Here is a 20,031-nt window from a genome sequence, read left to right on the forward strand (position 1 = left end):
CTGGACAGCTACATGTAAAAGAATGAAATTATAACCCTCCCTAACACCATACACAAAAATAAACTCAAAATGGATTAAAGACGTAAATGTAAGGCCACACACTATCAAACTCTTAGAGGAAAACATAGGCAGAACACTCTATGACATAAATCACAGCAAGATCCTTTTTGACCCACCTCCTAGAGAAATGGAAATAAAACCAAAAATAAACAAATGGGACCTAATGAAAATTAAAAGCTTTTGCACAGCAAAGGAAAACATAAACAAGATGAAAAGACAACCCTCAGCACTGGAGAAAATTTTGGAAATGAAGCAACTGACAAAGGATTAAACTCCAAAATATACAAGCAGCTCATGCAGCTCAATATCAAAAAAACAAACAACCCAATCCAAAAATGGGCGGAAGACCTAAATAGACATTTGTCCAAAGAAGATATACACATTGCCAACAAACACATGAAAGAATGCTCAACATCATTAATCATTAGAGAAATGCAAATCAAAACTAGAATGAGATATCATCTCACACCAGTCAGAATGGCCATCATCAAAAAATCTACAAACAATAAATGCTGGAGAGGGTGTGGAGAAAAGGGGACCCTCTTGCACTGTTGGTGAGAATGTAAATTGATACAACCACTATGGAGAACAATATGGCGGTTCCTAAAAAAACTAAAAATAGAACTACCGTACGACCCAGAAATCCCATCACAGGGCATATACCCTGAGAAAAGAGTCATGTACCACAATGTTCACTGCAGTACTATGTTAAAAAAAAAAAAAGTCTGTTTCTGAATACACTATTTTATCTCATAGGATTTTTAAAAAATATCTTTATTGGAGCATAATTGCTTTACAATGGTGTGTTAGTTTCTGCTTTATAACAAAGTGAATCAGCTCTACATATACATGTAGCCCCATATCTCCTCCCTCTGCGTCTCCCTCCCACCCTCCCTATTCCACCCCTCTAGGTGGTCACAAAGCACTGAGCTGATCTCCCTGTGCTATGTGGCCTGTCACTGTGTCTTTAATCCATTTTGAGTTTATTTTTGTGTATGGTGTTAAGGAGTGTTCTAATTTCATTCTTTTATATGTAGCTGTCCAGTTTTCCCAGCACCACTTATTGAAGAGGCTGTCTTTTCTCCATTGTACATTCTTGCCTCCTTTATCATAGATAAGGTGACCATATGTGCATGGGTTTATCTCTGGGCTTTCCATCCTGTTCCATTGATCTATATTTTTTTGTGTGTGTCAGTACCATACTGTCTTGTTTAGTGTAGCTTTGTAGTATAGTCTGAAGTCAGGGAGCCTGATTCCTCCAGCTCCATTTCTTTCTCAAGATTGCTTTGGCTATTTGGGGTCTTTTGTGTTTCCATAAAATTGTGAAATTTTTTGTTCTATTTCTGTGAAAAATACCATTGGTAGTTTGATAGGGATTGTACTGAATCTGTAGATTGCTTTAGGTAGTATAGTCATTTTCACAATGTTGATTCTTCCAATCCAAGAACATGGTATATCTCTCCATTTGTTTGTATCGGCCTTAATTTCTTTCATTGGTGTCTTATAGTTTTCTGTATACAAGTCTTTTGTCTCCTTAGGTAGGTTTATTCCTAGATATTTTATTCTTTTTGTTGCAATGGTACATGGGAGTGTTTGCTTAATTTCTCTTTCAGATTTTTCATCATTAGTGTATAGGAATGCAAGCAATTTCCGTGCATTAATTTTGTAACCTGCTACTTTACCAAATTCATTGATTAGCTCTAGTAGTTTTCTGGTAGCATCTTTAGGATTCTCAATGTATAGTGTCATGTCATCTGCAAACAGTGACAGCTTTACTTCTTCTTTTCCGACTTGGATTCCTCTTATTTCTTTTTCTTCTCTGATTGCTGTGGCTAGGACTTCCAAAACGATGTTGAATAATAGTGATGAGAGTAGACAACCTTGTCTTGTTTCTGATCTTAGAGGAAATGGTTTCAGTTTTTCACCATTGAGAATGATGTTGGCTGTGGGTTTGTCATATATGGCCTTTATTTGAGGTAAGTTCCCTCTATGCCTACTTTCTGGAGGGTTTTTATCATAAATGGGTGTTGAGTTTTGTGGTAAGCTTCTTCTGCATCTATTGAGATGATCATATGGTTTTTATCCTTCAGTTTGTTAACATGGTTTATCACACTGATTGATTTACTTATATTGAAGAATCCTTGTATTCCTGGGATAAACCCCACTTGATCATGGTGTATGATCCTTTTAATGTGCTGTTGGATTCTGTTTGCTAATATTTTGTTGAGGATTTTTGCATCTGTGTTCATCAGTGATATTGGCCTGTAGTTTTCTTTCTTTGTAACACCTTTGTCTGGTATTGGTATCAGGGTGATAGTGGCCTCATAGAATGAGTTTGGGTGTGTTCCTCCCTCTGCTATATTTTGGGAGAGTTTGAGAAGGATAGGCGTTAGCTCTTCTCTAAATGTTTGATAGAATTTGCCTGTGAAGCCACCCCATCCTAGGCTTTTGGTTTTGTAACATTTTTAATCACAGTCTCAATTTCAGTGCTTGTTATTGGTCTGTTTATATTTTCTGTTTCTTCCAGGTTCAGTCTCAGAAGGTTGTGCTTTCCTAAGAATTTGTCCATTTCTTCCAGGTTTTCCAGTTTATTGGCATGTAGTTGCTTGTAGTAATCCCTCATGATCCTTTGTATTTCTGCAGTGTCAGTTGTTATTCTCCTTTTTCATTTCTAATTCTATTAATTTGAGTCTTCTCCCTTTTTTTCTTGAAGAGTCTGGCTAATGGTTTATCAATTTTTTTTATCTTCTCAAAGAACCAGCTTTTAGTTTTATTGATCTTTGCTATTGTTTCCTTCATTTCTTTTTCATTTGTTTCTGATCTCTTTATGATATCTTTCCTTCTGCTGACTTTGTCGTTCTTCTTTCTTTAATTGCTTTAGGTGTAAGGTTAGGTTGTTTATTTAAGATGGTTCTTGTTTCTTGAGGTAAGATTTTATTGCTATAAACTTCCCTCTTAGAACTGCTTTTGCTGCTTTTGCTTAATCCCAGTTTTTGGATCGTCGTGTTTTCATTGCCATTTGTTTCTAGGTATGTTTTGATTTCCTCTTTGATTTCTTCAGTGATCTGTTGGTTATTTAACAATAGTATATTGTTTAGCCTCCATGTGTTTGTATTTTTTACAGATTTTTTCCTGTAATTGATATCTGGTCTCATAGTGTTGTGGTTGGAAAAGATACTTGATATCATTTCAATTTTCTTAAATTTACCAAGGCTTGATTTGTGACCCAAGATATGATCTATCCTGGAGAATGTTCCATGAGCACTTGAGAAGAAAGTGTATTCTGTTGTTTTTGGATGGATGTTCTATAAATATCAATTAAGTCCATCTTGTTTAATATATCATTTAAAGCTTGTGTTTCCTTATTTACGTTCATTTTGGATGAGCTGTCCATTGGTGAAAGTGGGGTGTTAAAGTCCCCTACTATTGATTGTGTTACTGTTGATTTCCCCTTTTATGGCTATTAGCATTTGCCTTATGTATTGAGGTGCTCCTATGTTGGGTGCATAAGTATTTACAATTGTTATATCTTCTTCTTGGATTGATCCCTTGATCATTATGTAGTGTCCTTCTTTGTCTGTTGTAATAGTCTTTATTTTAAAGTCTGTTTTGCCTGGTATGAGAATTGCTACTCCAGCTTTCTTTTGATTTCTATTTGCATGAAATATCTTTTTCCATCCCCTCACTTTCAGTCTGTATGTGTCCCTAGGTCTGAAGTGGGTCTCTTGTAGACAACATATATACGGTTCTTGTTTTTGTATCCATTCAGCCAGTCTGTGTCTTTTGGTTGGAGCATTTAATCCATTTACATTTAAGGTAATTATCAATATGTAAGTGCCTATTAACATTTTATTAATTGTTTTGGGTTTGTTATTGTAGGTCTTTTCCTTCTCTTGTGTTTCCTGCCTAGAGAAGTTCCTTTAGCATTTGTGGTAAAGTTGGTTTGGTGGTGCTGAATTCTCTTACCTGTTGCTTGTCTGTAAAGGTTTTAATTTCTCTGTCAAATCTGAGTGAGATCCTTGCTGAGTAGGGTAATCTTGGTTGTAGGTTTTTCCCTTTCATCACTTTAAATATGTCCTGCTACTCCCTTCTGGCTTGCAGGGTTAATGCTGAAAGATCAGCTGTTAACCTTATGGGGATTCCCTTGTGTGTTATTTGTTGTTTTTCCCTTGCTGCTTTTTTTTTCTTTTTTTTTTTTTGTGGTATGCTGGCCTGTCACTGTTGTGGCCTCTCCCGTTGCGGAGCACAGGCTCCGGACGCACAGGCTCAGCGGCCATGGCTCACGGGCCTAGCCGCTCTGCAGCATGTAGGATATTCCCAGACCGGGGCACGAACCTGTGTCCTCTGCATCGGCAGGCGAACTCTCAACCACTGTGCCACCAGGGAAGCCCTCCCTTGCTGCTTTTAATATGTTTTCTTTGTATTTGATTTTTGATAGTTTTGATTAATATGTGGCTTGGTGTGTTTCTCCTTGGATTTATCCTGTATGGGACTGTCTGTGCTTCCTGGACTTGATTGACTCTTTCCTTTCCCATATTAGGGAAGTTTTCAACTATAATCTCTTCAAATATTTTCTCAGTCTTTTTCTTCTTCTGGGACCCCTATAATTTGAATGTTGGTGCATGTAGTGTTGTCCCAGAGGTCTCTGAGAGTGTCCTCAATTCTTTTCATTCTTTTTTCTTTATTCTGCTCTATGGTAGTTATTTCTACTATTTTATCTTCCAGGTCATTTATCCATTTCTCTGCCGCAGTTATTCTGCTATTGATTCCTTCTACAGAATTTTAAATTTCATTTATTGTGTTTTTCATCATTGTTTGTTTGCTCTTTAGTTCTTCTAGGTTCTTGTTAAACGTTTCTTGTATTTTCTCCATTCTATTTCCAAGATTTTGGATCATCTTTACTATCATTACTCTGAATTCTTTTTCAGGTAGACTGCCTATTTCCTCTTCATTTGTTAGGTCTGGTGGATTTTTATCTTGCTCCTTTATCTGCTGTGTGTTTTTCTGTCTTCTCATTTTGCTTATCTTACTGTGCTTGGGGTCTCCTTTTTGCAGTCTGCAGGTTTGTAATTTCCGTTGTTTTTGGTGTCTGCTCCCAGTGGCTAAGGTTGATTCAGTGGGTTGTGTAGGCTTCCCGGTGGAGGGGACTAGTGCCTGTGTTCTCGTGGATGAGGCTGGATCTTGTCTTTGTGTTGGGCAGGACCGCATCCGGTGGTGTGTTTTGGGGTGTCTGTGACCTTATTATGATTTTAGGCAGCCTCTCTGCTAATGCGTGCAGTTGTGTTCCTGTCCTGCTAGTTGTTTGGCATAGAGTGTTCAGCTCTGGAGGTTGCTCATCGTTTAGTGGAGCTGGGTCTTAGTGTTGAGATGGAGATCTCTGGGAGGGCTTTTGCTGTTTGATATTATGTGGATCCAGGAGGTCTCTGGTGGACCAATGTCCTGCACTTGGCTCTCCCTTCTCAGAGGCACAGGCCTGACACATAGCCAGAGCACCAAGACCCTTTTGGGAGGTCAGAGGTCTTCTGCCAGTGTTCAGTAGGTGTTCTGTAGGAGTTGTTCCACATGTAGATGTATTTCTGATGCATTTGTGGGGAGGAAGGCGATTTTCACGTCTTAATCCTCCGCCATCTTGAAAGTCTCCCTTACAGAATTTTTATGAGAGGTTTTTTTGGGGGTTTTGCCTTCTCCTTTTGTAGTCTTCGCTTTTTCAGGTTTTTGTTTTCTTTAGTTGTTTTAGAGTCTAACATTTTGCAGGCTCTCCACAGCTGTCTGATAATTCTTTGCTGTCTGCTTATGGTTAATGATGATCTAAAGAGCTGATTGGAAGCTCTGACTGTGTAGGTGGGGCTTGTTGCAGTTGACTTCACCAGCTGGGTGAACTGGGTGGGTCATTTGTTGGGGAATTCCCAATAATCAGAATCTTTAGGTTTTTTTTCCTTTTTCACTGGTCATATTCCCCAGAGGAGAGTTTTCAGTCCTCTGACTGCAGGGTAAAGGCCTTCCTGCCAGCGTTCTGAGGGCCAATCAGGGGGGGAAAGTCTGAGTTTCTCTGCATTTTGCTTTCAATATGCATGCATTCACTTAATCTCTACTTTCAGTATGGTGATCACACTGTCACATGTGCTTGGTATGCCAGGCTAGATTTCCTCTGACTTACCACATCCTCGTAATGAATCTTCAGACTTCCCTCCCCCACCCCAGCAGGGGCAATATGGATGGGGGCAGGGGCACACAAATCTAGGAATCGAAATTTTCTTCAGCAGCTTTTACCTGATTCTCCTTAGTTAACCACACACCCCCATTTAGCCTCCCCCCTTTGCTTCTAGTTCTGGAGTCTTGAGAGGTTGGGTTGGATCTTAGCTGACCCATCTTCAAATTTGACTCTGTTGGATCTGCAGGGTCGGTTACCACTTGTCTGTCTGCTTTCCAGCTTCTAGATTTTACTGATGTTGTCTCCCCTCTTATTCTCCATGTTTCTGTGGGTTTGTCATTTTAGAAAGACTCTGTATTATAGTTTTATTGGGAGTTTCAAGTGGGATTAAGTTTAGATGCACATGTTCTTTTTGCCTTCTAAACCTGAACGTTTATGTTCTACTCAACATGTTGAGAGATAAACACAAAAATCACCCAAATCTATGATAATACCAAAAGAATCTTTCTTTTCTTTCTCTTTTTAAATTTTATTCTCTTTCCTTTCCTTTTCTTTTGTGTTGTTCTTTTTTCGGCGGGGGCGGGGGGTGTTTGGGGGGATCAGTAGGGCTTGGGAGGTCTAAATTTACTAATCCAGACTGTACTGTCTAATAATAGCTAATATTTATTGAATATTTTTCCATGTGCTTTGTATCTACATGCATCGAAATTAATCTCCATTATAAGCCAGTTTGTCTCTCCATTTTACCAATGTTGAAACAGAGGCTCAAGAGGAAATGTAACAGAGGTCCACACAGCTCTGACCTCGTAGAACCAAAATTTGAACCCAGGCAGCTGGACGCTAAAGATTGTGCTCTTAATTACTATTACTATTTTATTACTTAATCACTATGCTATTAAATAGTAGATATAAATTGGAAAAGTCTCTTTTATGTCTCTATTAGTTTCGTTTACTGTGTAAACCCTTCTACTGTACAGATAGACAGCTTGGAACATTAACTGGAGATGTCCAAGGTATCTTTTATATACCTAGGTGTTTTTTATGTTTTGAACTGACAGGGCTGTTCCAGAAATAAAAGCAAATTACTATAGTGTACAATTGTGTATGGCTCTGTACCAAGACAAAAGCTGTGTGAAGCAGTGCAGGCATGGAGAAGCTACACAAAATTTCAGTCCTCCAGAGCCCTACTTATCATATTCTTTCTCTTTTAGTCATTAAGTGGTGGCTTATGAGCCTGAAAATGTTTACATACTTTCCCAGTGTGAACAAATTATTCCCTGTACATGGACGGGATCTAGAACCCTAGGAGAAGTTTTTAATTAACATTTTTTTTTTTTTTTTTTTGCGGTACACGGACCTCTCACTGTTGTGGCCTCTCCCATTGCGGAGCACAGGCTCCAGACGCGCAGGCTCAGCGGCCATGACTCACGGGCCCAGCCGCTCCGCGGCATGTGGGATCTTCCTGGACCGGGGCATGAACCCGTGTCCCCTGCATCGGCAGGCGGACTCTCAACCACTGCGCCACCAGGGAAGCCCTAATTAACTTTTAAAAGTGGAAATTAATATGCATCAGAATAAGTTAATTTAATCTTCCTGAAATTAGTTTTCAGTCTTCAAAATACTATCCTTTCCTGCCTCACAGTGATCAAGGAAACACAGATATTTTACAGAAAAACTAAAAAGACCAAAGAATGCATGTAAATGTTTGGAGAAAAGTCACACTATGAGTCAGGAGCCAAATCTGCTGTCTTCTAGACAGCTCTGACTCTCAGCTGGATGGGGAAATCCATCCAGCTTAATGTTCTGAACATTTAGAAAATGTTTAATCATTTTCTAAAAGGCTTGATAACTGTGTGGATGCTAATGGCATAGACTGGAGAAGACATGGCAGGCAGGAAACACATCCCACACTTGACAGGATGTTCCCAAGTCAGGAAGGGCATTTCTCTTCCTTAGTAGAATTGTTTCATTGGTTAAAGACAACATGAGATCATTGAAATCTCCCTAAAATATCAATGACTAACGAAAGCAGGATATAGGACACGGTGAGTCTCATATAAACCAGTGGGAACATTTATGACATCATAATAAAGTAGTAGTATTTTGTGTATATACTTTCTTCCAAGAGATTCAAAGAGCTTTATAGACTCAGTCAGTCATCAGAGTTTTAAATCTGTGCTTAAAGCACATGGTCCCAGAGGTGGGAGCAGGACTCCAGCTCAGTGTCAGCCTCTCCTTTCTGGAACTATGCCACCAGGCTTATGAAATTTCCACTCCTTGAATACCACCCAGTGAAAGCTTCCCCCTCTCTCCTCACCCCAGCTTCTGCTGCTTCTCTAAAACACTTCCTTTTCTCACCTTATTCCAATACTCCTGTCTTCATTAAATGCTCATCTGGATCTTACATGGTATACAGCGCTTGAACAGTTCAGCATGGAAATATCATTGACCTTTAAGTAAAGAGTGATATTTCTTCCTTCCACTGTCTCTGGCAAGCAGCAGTAACTCTCAAACGTAGAACTGAGACTGAGACTACCAGTGAGTAGCTGGCAGATGAAAACGTGGTGAGAGCCTTGAGCCACAACCTTGGTGAGTTTCCTGCACTCTCCTCCTTGGTGGCATTTCCAGAGGTACACAGAAAAATGGTGAATTCAGCATTCACTCAAGGACTATTTCTAAGACAGGGATTCTCTTTCTAAAACATAGTTCAAGAGAAAAGTGAAAGGAACAAAGGCAAAGAAGAGAATGAAACTGGATATTAGCTTACCTGCAGCCTGTAGGAACATAGAAACAAGTAGAAAACTCCATTGTTCTAGTATAAGTTATGACTTCCCTTGTTTCTTCTGCTGTTAACTTTGTGGAATGCACAGTGCATCAGTTAAAAACACTGTGTTTGTGGTCTTCTGAGTTTGACAACACTGCCTCCATAGAGTTCATCAATCATTGTGCCCTGAAGTGGTTTCATTTTGTCTTAGTTTGTAGGAAACAATTGTCAAAATTAATTAATGCATGAAAGAAAATGATCCAAAGAGTCTTTATTTTCTTTTCCTACTTTCTCTTGTCTGCCTTTGACTTAACACCATCATATCCTGAAAGACACCCAGACTCCAATGGGAAACCCCCCCGGACCATCCATCCTAGTTCATGCCCCATGTTGCCATGAGGTTGTCTTTAGTGAAGCAATAGCATCATAAAAAGTGGACATGTGTTTCCTGGCTTTAGGGTTCCAAATGACCAGTGTGTAACTGGTGTGTAATCGGTATCTTTTCATGTTGGAACAATATGCAGGCTATTTGTGGTTGTTTTAAGAATTTCTCTTTGATTTTTTATGGAATTTAAAGTTTTTCTACTTATAAATAACTCAAAGTAGTCGCTTTAATGTCAACATTCTGTTTAAAATTAATCTGCTTTCCTTCCCCAGCTCAGGTTGCTGAACTACAGGTGTGTGTGTGTGTGTGTGTGTGTGTGTGTGTGTGTAAAGAGGGGGCAGCTCAAAGATGAAATCACCTCATGTCCTCCTTGGTGTGAGCACTTGCATGGCTTTATCTGAGAAAAGTGAGGCCTCCAAAAGCTTAGACCCATTGAGTGCATGAGGCCTTGCTCCTCAAACATGCTACCTGGTTGCAATTTGCACCTATAACAGCTTCTAACTGTTTCCAGGGGGAATAATTTCTACTTTAATCAAGCTCCCCTTCTATAGCAGATCCTTTAAAGAAAACTGTCCAGGGCTGAGTGCAAGAATCTTCAAACTTTCCTTGGTTCCTGAGAGCAATTGACACTCATTCATTTCGCACATCGAATAGCAGCATCAGAAGCTGCCAGGGAATGACACTGGGTGCAGTGTCCACGAAGTGCTGGGCTCTAACAGCAGAAGAGAATTGGGGGGCTGCTCCTAAGGCTAAGATAAGTAGAGCTTCTCACAGTTCCCTCACTGATTCATTAAAGGGGGGCAGGGAGGTTGGACAGAAGGTGGAGAGAGAGGTAGTTGAGGAAGGAAACAGACTTCAGCATTAAAATGCAGCCCCCTGGGACCACCTTATCAAATAGACCCCTAGGTGTTTCCTGAAGTCATTAAAAGGAAGAGACATTGTCAGAGAGAGCCTGCCCTGAAAGCCAGGTGGTTTGGAGATCATTTCTCCAAAAATCTTTTCATTTTACAAATTGCGAGTGATGACATTTTACATGTTTGTTGATGATGACTTGATAAATGACAACGCTGTTAAGGAGGGTCGGGGGCACCTTATTCACATTTTAGAATTAAAGAGATCTGAACAAATAAATGAGATAGGAATTTGGAATTCCTGACTCAGGCCAGAACCCCAAACCACAGATCTTATACTATATAAATATCAATTTGGACTGGTATCTTTAATAGTAAATAGATAGAGTGATATTAGATGACTGATGTTTCCATTATGGTTCCACCTGGAAATGCCTTTTGACCAAATGTTTACGTGGAGCAAGGGGCAGCCGATCAATTGTTATCCTGATCATTATCCCGCACTGCAGCCAGGATGCAGAGGGCTGTAAATCTCCCCATTGTCCCCGCTGCTGCCACCTCCAGCCTCACCTGGGCTTTTGCGCTTTTACATCCGCAGTCCGCTTGGCTCCCACTCCCAGTCTCGCGCCAGCTGCATCTCATCTGCGCCACAGGCAGCCCTCAAGCCTCCTCTACCACCCCCTCCAGCCTCCCTGGGCCACTGACTCACGTGTGGCACACAGAAAATGGAAGCTATCAGGAGGAATGACCTCACGTGTTGACGTAGTCACCGCACACAGGTGCACCAACCACGCAATCAAACCAACGAGCCTGTGCTCAAACTCACCTCGGTGCAAGAGGTAGTCTCATTGCGTGTTCTCTAGATCTCCCCCTTTCTCAGAACCTTGTTCTCGCAATTATCCCTTCTATGCCTGTATCTTCAGCCTCTACCTTGCTATTGACTTTTTCTGACCAGAAGAGAAACATTCTCAAGTCTCTTCCATCTTAAAAAAACAAAAACAAAACCTCTTCCTTACTCAGTGAAGCTTCTGGAAGGTTGGAGGTTCTAAAGAGGCCACACCACTCAGTATCTGAAATGAAAAGCATAATTGATTGTGATTTTTGGTAAGCAAAAAAGAGCCGTGCTTGTAAGACAGTCTCTCTGGACAAAGCAGACTGCAGCTTTATATAGAGAGTTTAGGAAACCAAGTGAATTCGCCATCCTGCCCCCCATGGCATCATCAAAGTGCCGCCTCTGGGGTGCAGGCCATGTTTTGGTGTTTCTGTAGCGCTGATGCCTCATCTCTCCTTCCTTCTTGAAACGTTCCTTATAGTCTTTCTGAGAGACTGGTCACTGTCTCCTGGTTTTCTTCTATCTCTCTGGCCATTCCTCAGCTTCCATTAATGGCTTTTCTTATAACTCTGTCATTTAAGTAATAGTATTACTCAGTTTTCATCCTCTGCTCCTTTCCTTCTGAGTCTGTTAGACCTCTTCCATTTGCTGATGGCTCCTGCCCATATGTGTTTCCTGATGACTCCAAATCTTCATTTTATCTCAAAGCCCTCTCCTAAATGAGTCACCTGACTGGCTGCCCATTGGGCATCTCCCGCCTGGGGATATCACGAGCTCTGCCTCTCATAGACCCTGTCTTGCTGCCATCATCCATCCAGTTGTCCAACTCTTCCTTGGTTTATTCCTCTCCCTGTTTCCTACATTCAGTCAATGACTAAGTCTGATCAGTTCTGCTTTACTCACAGAGGGCTCCCTTCTCTCCATCCTTACTGCCAGCACCTCAGTTCTCATTATCTGTTACCTGAATTACTGCAGAAGCCCCCTTACTTGATCTCCCTATTCTAGTCCAGCCTTCTTGCAATCCACAATTTTGACCTCTAAATGGGTAGTCATGTCACGCTCCTGTTTAAATCCTTTGTTTTTCTCCACTGCTTTCAGGTGGTAAAAGATTCCTTATCATGGTTTACACGGACCCCTGTGATCTGACCCCTACAGTCATTTCCAGCCTTATAGCTCACACTCCCTGTGTCAACCTCCCACACCTCGGCGGTTCCCTGAATTCAGCACGCTAATAAAGAGCCCCCACCTTCAACATGCTGCTTCTTGTCCTTGGAAACTCCCATTCCTTGCCTGGATTAATTCATCTGAAAACACAGCTCAGCCGTTGCTTCCTTTGTGGCGACTTCCCTGACCACTGTCCCTACCCCTGGTCTGATTTAAGTGCCCATTCTTTGTCCTCCTCCTTAGCACTTTTTACATCACATTATAGTCATTTGACTGCAACCTCCTGGAGGCTAAGGATAAATGTGTCTTTATATCGGTATCTGCATCCCCAGTACCCTCTGCCTAGTGACTGACAGAGAAGTTGTTCATTTTTGATGAATGAACTGACCTTTTCACTTTATCAGGGCCACAATTTTAAATGTACACATGCACACTCATACATACCAAAAAAACCCTTGAATCTGATCAAGTCTCTAGGTCTAACTACCAATTTATAGGAAACATAGAAAGACTAGAGAATATGTTACATGATACCACAGGGATGCTGTTAGCAAAATCTAAATGTGGGAACTTCCATCAGACTAGCATTTCTTTAACTGCAGTCAAGCAATCGCAATGTATGGAGTTCTTTTAGATGCCGATTTTTTAAAAATATGTAACCTAGAGAAATAGAAATACTGATTGTATGTTTGATATTAAGGAATTATTGTTAATTTTTTTAGATGTGATAATGGTATTATGCTTATTTTTTTAAGAGTCCTTATACTTAGAAATACATTCTGACATATTCACAGTTGAAATGATAATGATGTCTAGGATTTGTTTCAGAATAATCCGAGGCAGAAGTAGGTGCGGATATAGATGAAATTGGATTGGCCATGACCTGATAATTATTGAAGCTGGGTGATGGGCACATCATCCTATTCTGCTTATTTTTGTTTGTATTTAAAATTTTCTGTAGTAAAACTTTTTATTGTGGTAAAATATACATAACGTACGATGTATCATTTTAACCATTTTCAAGTGTATGATTCAGTGGCATTAAGTACTTTACGTTGTTGTGCAACAATCCCCGTCATCCATCTCCAGAACTTCTTCATCTTCCCAGACTGAAACTCTGTACTCATTAAACAATAACTCCTCATTTCCCCTTCTCTGGCCCCTGGCAACCACCATTCTATTTTCTGTCTCTGTGAATTTGACTACTCTAGGTAACTCGTATAAATGAAATCATACAATATTCATCCTTTTGTGTCTGACTTATCGTCTTCAGGGTTCATCCAAGACCAAACCGGGCCTTCATAGGAAGGATAAAGGAGTATGTGACAAATATCCATGTGTACAGAATGGTCGGTATCCTGGAAAAGGCCATCCTCCCCTTGAGACTCTGAACAGGGATTAGGTTTAAATGAGAGAGATGTGGAAGAGTTTCCTTGAGCTTAGGGCAGTCCTGATGACAGAAGCCAAGATCCACTCTGGGGGACTTCCATGGTGGTGCAGTGGATAAGACTCCATGCTCCCTGGGGCTTCCCTGGTAGCGCAGTGGTTGAGAGTCCGCCTGCCGATGCAGGGGACACGGGTTCATGCCCCGGTCCGGGAATATCCCACATGCCGCGGAGCGGCTGGGCCCGTGAGCCATGGCCGCTGAGCCTGTGCATCTGGAGCCTGTGCTCCGCAACGGGAGAGGCCACAGCAGTGAGAGGCCTGCATACCGCAAAAAAAAAAAGACTCCATGCTCCCAATGCAGGGGCCCCGGGTTTGATCCCTGATCAAGGAACTAGATCCCACATGCATGACACAACTAAGAGTTTGCATGCCACAACTAAGGAGCCCGTGTGCCGCAACTAAGGAACTGGCGAGCCACAACTAAGGAGCCTGCCTGCTGCAACTAAGACCCGGTGCAAGCAAATAAATAAATAAATACTAAAGGGAAAAAAAAAAGATCCACTCTGGGATGTTCTCAACCTGGAGAACCCAGAGATGGTGAGGACAATTCTGGACTTGCCTAAGGAGTCTGGAATCTGAGCCACACAGTAGAGCAAAATGCACAGTACAGCTGATTCTAGAGAATATTTAAAATTCCAAATTGATTCCAGAACTCTGGGTACTCAGTATCTCAAGGTTAAGCTGGAATCAGATCTCACTCACCTCCCCTCCCACATTGCTCCTTAAGATGTCTAAAGGATGATTCTCCAAAAACCAGAAGAGTAAAAACAAGTTGCAGCTTAATATTTGGTGCAAACATTTTCTGGTTTGGCTTCTATTCTAATTTGTTTTGTCTCTGGTAGGAATACATAAGAGGGTTGGTTTTTTTTTTAATTCACAAGTGACATTACTCATAAGTGACTTACTTTTGGCGTAAAACTTCTGAAAGGTAGTTCCTGAGCTTAGGGTAAAAATACAATTGGCAGAGCTACATGTGGTAGAAATAAGTGCATAGGGATGCTCAGGAAATAGAAAAGCTGCCTGAGAGGTGGGAGAGGCCAATGAGAGCAAGAGCTTTCCTGAGTAATCCTAAATAGCAAGTGTAACTTCCTCTCCCTATTCTTAACTTTTTACCTCCCCCTCTGCAGTCTCTGACATTTCCTGAGTTGTGTGGACTGTAGATCTTCAAAACTCTAAAGTCTTTGGGATTTGATGTCTACAGACATTAGAAGTTCTATGCCAGTTCTTCCAGCAAGATAACTATAATCAATATGCCTCGTATATAGGAATATTCATTACAGGGTAAGTTCAGGAAGGAGGGTTTTGGAAACAACCCAAATATCCATCGACATGAATAGATAAACAAAATGTTGTATATACACACAATGGAATACTATTCAGGCTTAAAAAGGAATAGAATTCTGGTATGTGCTCTGTCTTTTAATTGATGTATTAAAACCCTTTGTATTTTATGTTATTATTGATACGTTAGGGCTTACGCCTGCCATTTTATTTTTTGTTTTCTATCATCTCTGTTTTCTGTTTCTGTTTTATTTTTCCTGCCTTCCTGTGGGCTACTTTAACTTTTTTTAGAATTCCATTTTTATGTGTCTATAGTGGGTATTTTGTTTTGTTTTTTAATCATGTTTTTGAGTATACTCTTTGTATAGCCTTTTTTTTTTTTTTTGCGTTACGCGGGCCTCTCACTGTTGTGGCCTCTCCCATTGCGCAGTGGAGCACAGGCTCCAGACGCACAGGCTCAGTGGCCATGGCTCACGGGCCCAGCTGCTGCGCGGCATGTGGGATCTTCCCGGACTGGGGCGCGAACCCGTGTCCCCTGCATCGGCAGGTGGACTCTCAACCACTGCGCCACCAGGGAAGCCCCTGTATAGCATTTTTAATGGTTGCTCTAGGTATTACATGTGTATACACACACACACACACACATATAACATTACAGTCTCCTGGTGTTATCACTCCAGCAGGTTTTCTGTGTTGCTAGACTGCATCTTTTCTGGTCCTTTGGCTAGTGAGAACTGGCCTTTGTTGGTCTTTTTTTTTGTTTGCATCCATTGGCATTTCCAGGTTGCTGGCTTCTTGATCTCCAAGTATAGGATATATGAGGCAAAAAGGAAATCCAAGCAACACCAACATGTCATTCCTCATGTCCCAAGGTCCCTAGCCAGTCTACCTTTTTGTCTGTACTTTTCAAAGTCTTACGTTTGTTTTATGTATAACATCTGGGGTTTTAGTTGTACATGGTGGAAGAAATAGGGAAAAGTACATCCACTCCATCTTCCCAGAAGTGGAAATTTCTCCCCATTTTATTTTTGATCTAACATAGAATTAAGGTGAATTTACTTTTTCTTTTCTATTCTGAGTATACCTATGACTCTGACCCAGCCCACTGGACCCAGCCTTGGAATTTACCCCAGAGGAAGTAGGCTCATAGCTAGATTGTCCACAGAATTTCAGGCAAGTGCCTCTATTCCGTACACTCATCTTTCTTTCCTGTGTCTTTATTCTCCCTTGTTTGCATCATTCTCAGAGAGCTGCTACTAGTAGAGACCTCTCAGCCACAAGATGGTGCCTCAGAGTAGTTCAGGGTAAGCCTTTTCTGCTGGTCCTTGGGCCCCTACCTTTAACTTAATATTAGTAAACTCAAGGCTATTTATCTAAACCAAGGTATAGATGTGAAGACCCAATTGTGCTTTTCTTTAAGCCATGTCTTCTCAAATGCATGGAATCAGTATCAAAAATTGGTTTTGTTTGATTTTTTTTTTTGTATCTCTACAATAACTTTGTGGGAATTCATATAGGAATTTTTAGAAAGCAATCGTCATTCCTCTTAATGAATCCAGTTGTTATTTTGTATCTGGGCTCGTTGAAAATAATCTGTAATCTCAGCATAGCTTTAATAAAGGAATGTTATAAATGCACTTTGAAGGAGATGCACTCTCAATGTCTTTTGGGGTGTTTGAATCCATGAACCAAACTTTTTTAGTGAAGATGTTTACTTTTAATTACTAACCCAACTTTTAAAATAGTGGCTTATAAGATTATGTAAAAATGCATAGAATAAATAGACTGGCAAAAACATGTTAGCAGTCTTTGGGTAGTGAGGTATGAGTGATTTCTTCTTTCGCCTTCTTGTCTATATTTTTCAAGTTTTCAATAATGAGCTACTTTTATGATAGATTAAAAATAGAGGTAGGCATATTCTTCAGCTAATCAGAAAATGTTTATTAACCATCCAGTATATGTAGAGCCAGCATATACATCTTCCCAGGCTTGATAGTTGGGTAAGAAAATTATTAGGCACTCCCTCACTAAAGGCAGGGGCCATGTCTTTCAAAATTTTGTAAGCTGTGATACCTACCATGTGCCTCGTACATAGAGAGGGCTGGGAAATAACTGTTGAATGAACACAGAAGCCATTATTCATAGCTTTGAAGGGAAGAATTTTATTTTACTGGTCATAAAGCTTTGGGTCAGAGTCCTCACACTGGTCTTGATACACTTCTCTGCTTGAGTATCAGCTCACATTCAGTGGCCAACTTGTGTCTATTCTGTCCTTTAATTCTAGAACTAAGAATTCGTGATAATAAAACTCACTACTGTTTCCTAAAATAATAAGATTAGTAATGGAGTTGGATGGGCCAAAAAAATACATAAATCCAAAGCATTAAACAGTAATTTAAAAATTCAGCCCTTGTTAATTCATTATTAGACTAACAGGAGTCTGCATGTGTATTAGACATAACAGGTTCTCAAGCAATATTTGACAACTGACCAAATAAATAAATGAAATTTTATTGATCAGAGAATTTTAAATAATATCCTGAAAGTCTACATGGGAAGAAATTTATGAGTAAGGGGAAGCTAGACTAAAGAAAATGCCTTTTCTAACCAAGACCCAAGAAAATTAAGGATTTCTTCAGTGACTTTCAACTTGTGATTTTCGTAGGCCCAGCAGTTGTTGTTTTTTTTTAATAAAAATTTTTTTTAATTTTATTTACTTTTGGCTGCGTTGTGTCTTCATTGATGCACGTGGGCTTTCTCTAGTTGCGGCGAGTAGGGGCTACTCTTGGTTGTGGTGTGCAGGCTTCTCATTGCGGTGGCTTCTCTTTTTGCGGAGCATGGGCTCTAGGGTACACGGGCTTCAGTAGTTGTGGTGCGTGGGCTCAGTAGTTGTGGCACATGGGCTTCGTTGCTCCGCAGCATGTGGGATCTTCCCAGACCAGGGATCGAACCAGTGTCCCCTGCACTGGCAGGCAGATTCTTATCCACTGCACCACCAGGGAAGTCCCAGCCCAACAGTTTTTATAAATTACAGAACTTTTATACTTCTGATACACTATTATATAACTTAAGTTATAGTTTTTCATTAGCTTTTACATATTATACTTAGTAATACCCATTAATAGCTTAGTTTAATAGGTTGTACATAAAAGTAATCTATGGACTTTTCCTTATGAAATAATGAATGTAAGCAAGCTCACCAAAGTACTAGATTTACTAAAAATCCCAGTGTAAACTTTTGAGAGGAGTTCATGTGCGCACAAGACGTGGAAAGTGGAGAGAATGGGGAGTAGATTCACTGAGTGGAAAATAAGCTAGAGAATGGAAATTGACAGACCTTTGGGAGGAAAAAGGGATTTCAGTGAAAGGTAGCAGTCTCAGCAGAGTCATGACATGGAAAAGTTGACTGAAAAGTCAGAATTCTGGCCATTTACAAACTTAAAAAAAAAAAGTAGAACCCTTTACTCAAATGAAAGCCTATGCAGAATACCAATATATAAATACTGTATACAAAAGCTGAGCTGTTTGTGTTGAAACAAGGTTGGGAGTGTGTAGGAACCAAACCCCATCCTTCTTAGTCCCCTTACCTCTATCCCCATGAACTCTAGGGAACACGGTCTATGCTTAGAAACCTCCCCAGGTATCCAGTGTAGCCTGGCCGGTGGGCAGGTGTTAGACATTAAGTTGTGACAAGGGAGCATTTTCCTCATGCTTATTTGCAAAGATGGACTGTTATTTTAAGGAATGTTTTCTCACCTCTTACCGGAAAAGACTATTTGACCATTGAGATTACCATCTGCAAGAATCAATCCCCTTACTTGAGATTCTTCCCTTGACCCTCTTGGGGACTGGCTTTGTGTTTTTTAGCTCTTAGATGTGGTCTCTCAACTAGCCAAGCAGAATCTTCAAGTGCTGGTCCTGGGCCGGAAGCATATGTTAAAGCAGAATTCCCGGTGGAGGAAGGATGATATGGAAAAGGTGCAAAAGCAAGCCAGCTTTTTTTTTGCTGACAACATGTAGGTATTGAAGTTATTAAGTGAGTTACACTAGGCTCCAGTCATCTGCTTGTTACCTATTTTTTGCCATTTTTAAAAGTGCATGTGTGTGTACGTATGTATGTATGTATATATATTCAGCCTCATTCCAAAAAAAAAATTTAAGACAGCTTACAAAAATATAGTTTTTACAGCAGGATAAACTTAAATAGATGAGGAAATCAGGTTAAAGGAGAAATGAGTTAAAGCCCAAAATGAGATTAGTACACAGAATGCATGCCATAAATTCCTAAATAGATCATTTAACAAATACAAGCACCTTCTGTGTTCTTGGAGAAACAGCAGTGAACAAGACCAAGTCCCTGCCCTCTTGTGACTTAACAGTAAACAAATAAACAGGTAATGTAATTCCAGGCAGTGATCAAAGCTGTGAAGACCATGAAGCAGAGTAAGGAGCTGGAAGGGGACTAGATTGGGGATAGGTCAGAGGGGAGTGGAAAAAGCCTTTGGGAGGGGACAGATCTGAAGGGAACGAGTGAGTCATTTGAGAATGGGGGAAGGGTGGTGGGAAGAAGCTACCAGGCAGAGGGAACAGCAAGTGTTGAAAAGGGCCTGAGGCAGGAATGAGGAAGGCTGGCAGGCCAGTGTGGATGGGCTGGGGGCAGCAAGAGGGAAGGTTGTCAGTTCTGAGGTCCGAGAAAAGGCAGGGACCACATTGCAGAGTTCCTCGTGGACTCTGGATTTTATTCTCAATGTAAAGGGAATGTTGCTATGAGCTACAGCTTCCCAGGAAGCCAAAGGAACATGGAAAACATGGTCAGCGACAAAATATACAGTGTCCACAGAGTATGAAAAAGCAGCTGATCGGAAGGAGCACAGATCCACAACAGCACGTATTAACTTTCAGCATGCGTTTAGGTTTTCACACTGTTCATGCCGACAAAGGTTTACTTCCGACTTTGCACGGATAATGAGCGCACCTCAGCCCCAAGTCTAGGTTTCATTAGATTGAATGTTATAACTTCAAGGTTTGTCAGTATTCCCCAAATCATTTCTTCTTAAAAAGGTCAAATGGAATTCCCTGGCAGTCCGTTGGGTAGGA

The 20,031-nt window shown here is 40.7% G+C and overlaps 1 protein-coding gene across 7 annotated transcripts in view; it reads left to right on the forward strand.

The window, feature by feature from the left end:
• PRORP (protein only RNase P catalytic subunit) overlaps positions 1 to 20,031 on the forward strand; it is a 132,185-nt gene that overhangs the window by 101,553 nt on the left and 10,601 nt on the right. For all 7 annotated transcript variants that reach the window (XM_032621548.1, XM_032621553.1, XM_032621552.1 and 4 more), the window contains exon 6: positions 18,802 to 18,950. In XM_032621548.1, coding sequence (XP_032477439.1) covers positions 18,802 to 18,950 — 149 coding nt within the window. The remainder of the gene's footprint in view (positions 1 to 18,801; positions 18,951 to 20,031) is intronic.

Source organism: Phocoena sinus, chromosome 2 (genome assembly GCF_008692025.1).
Source record: "Phocoena sinus isolate mPhoSin1 chromosome 2, mPhoSin1.pri, whole genome shotgun sequence".
Taxonomy (NCBI): Eukaryota; Metazoa; Chordata; class Mammalia; order Artiodactyla; family Phocoenidae; genus Phocoena; species Phocoena sinus.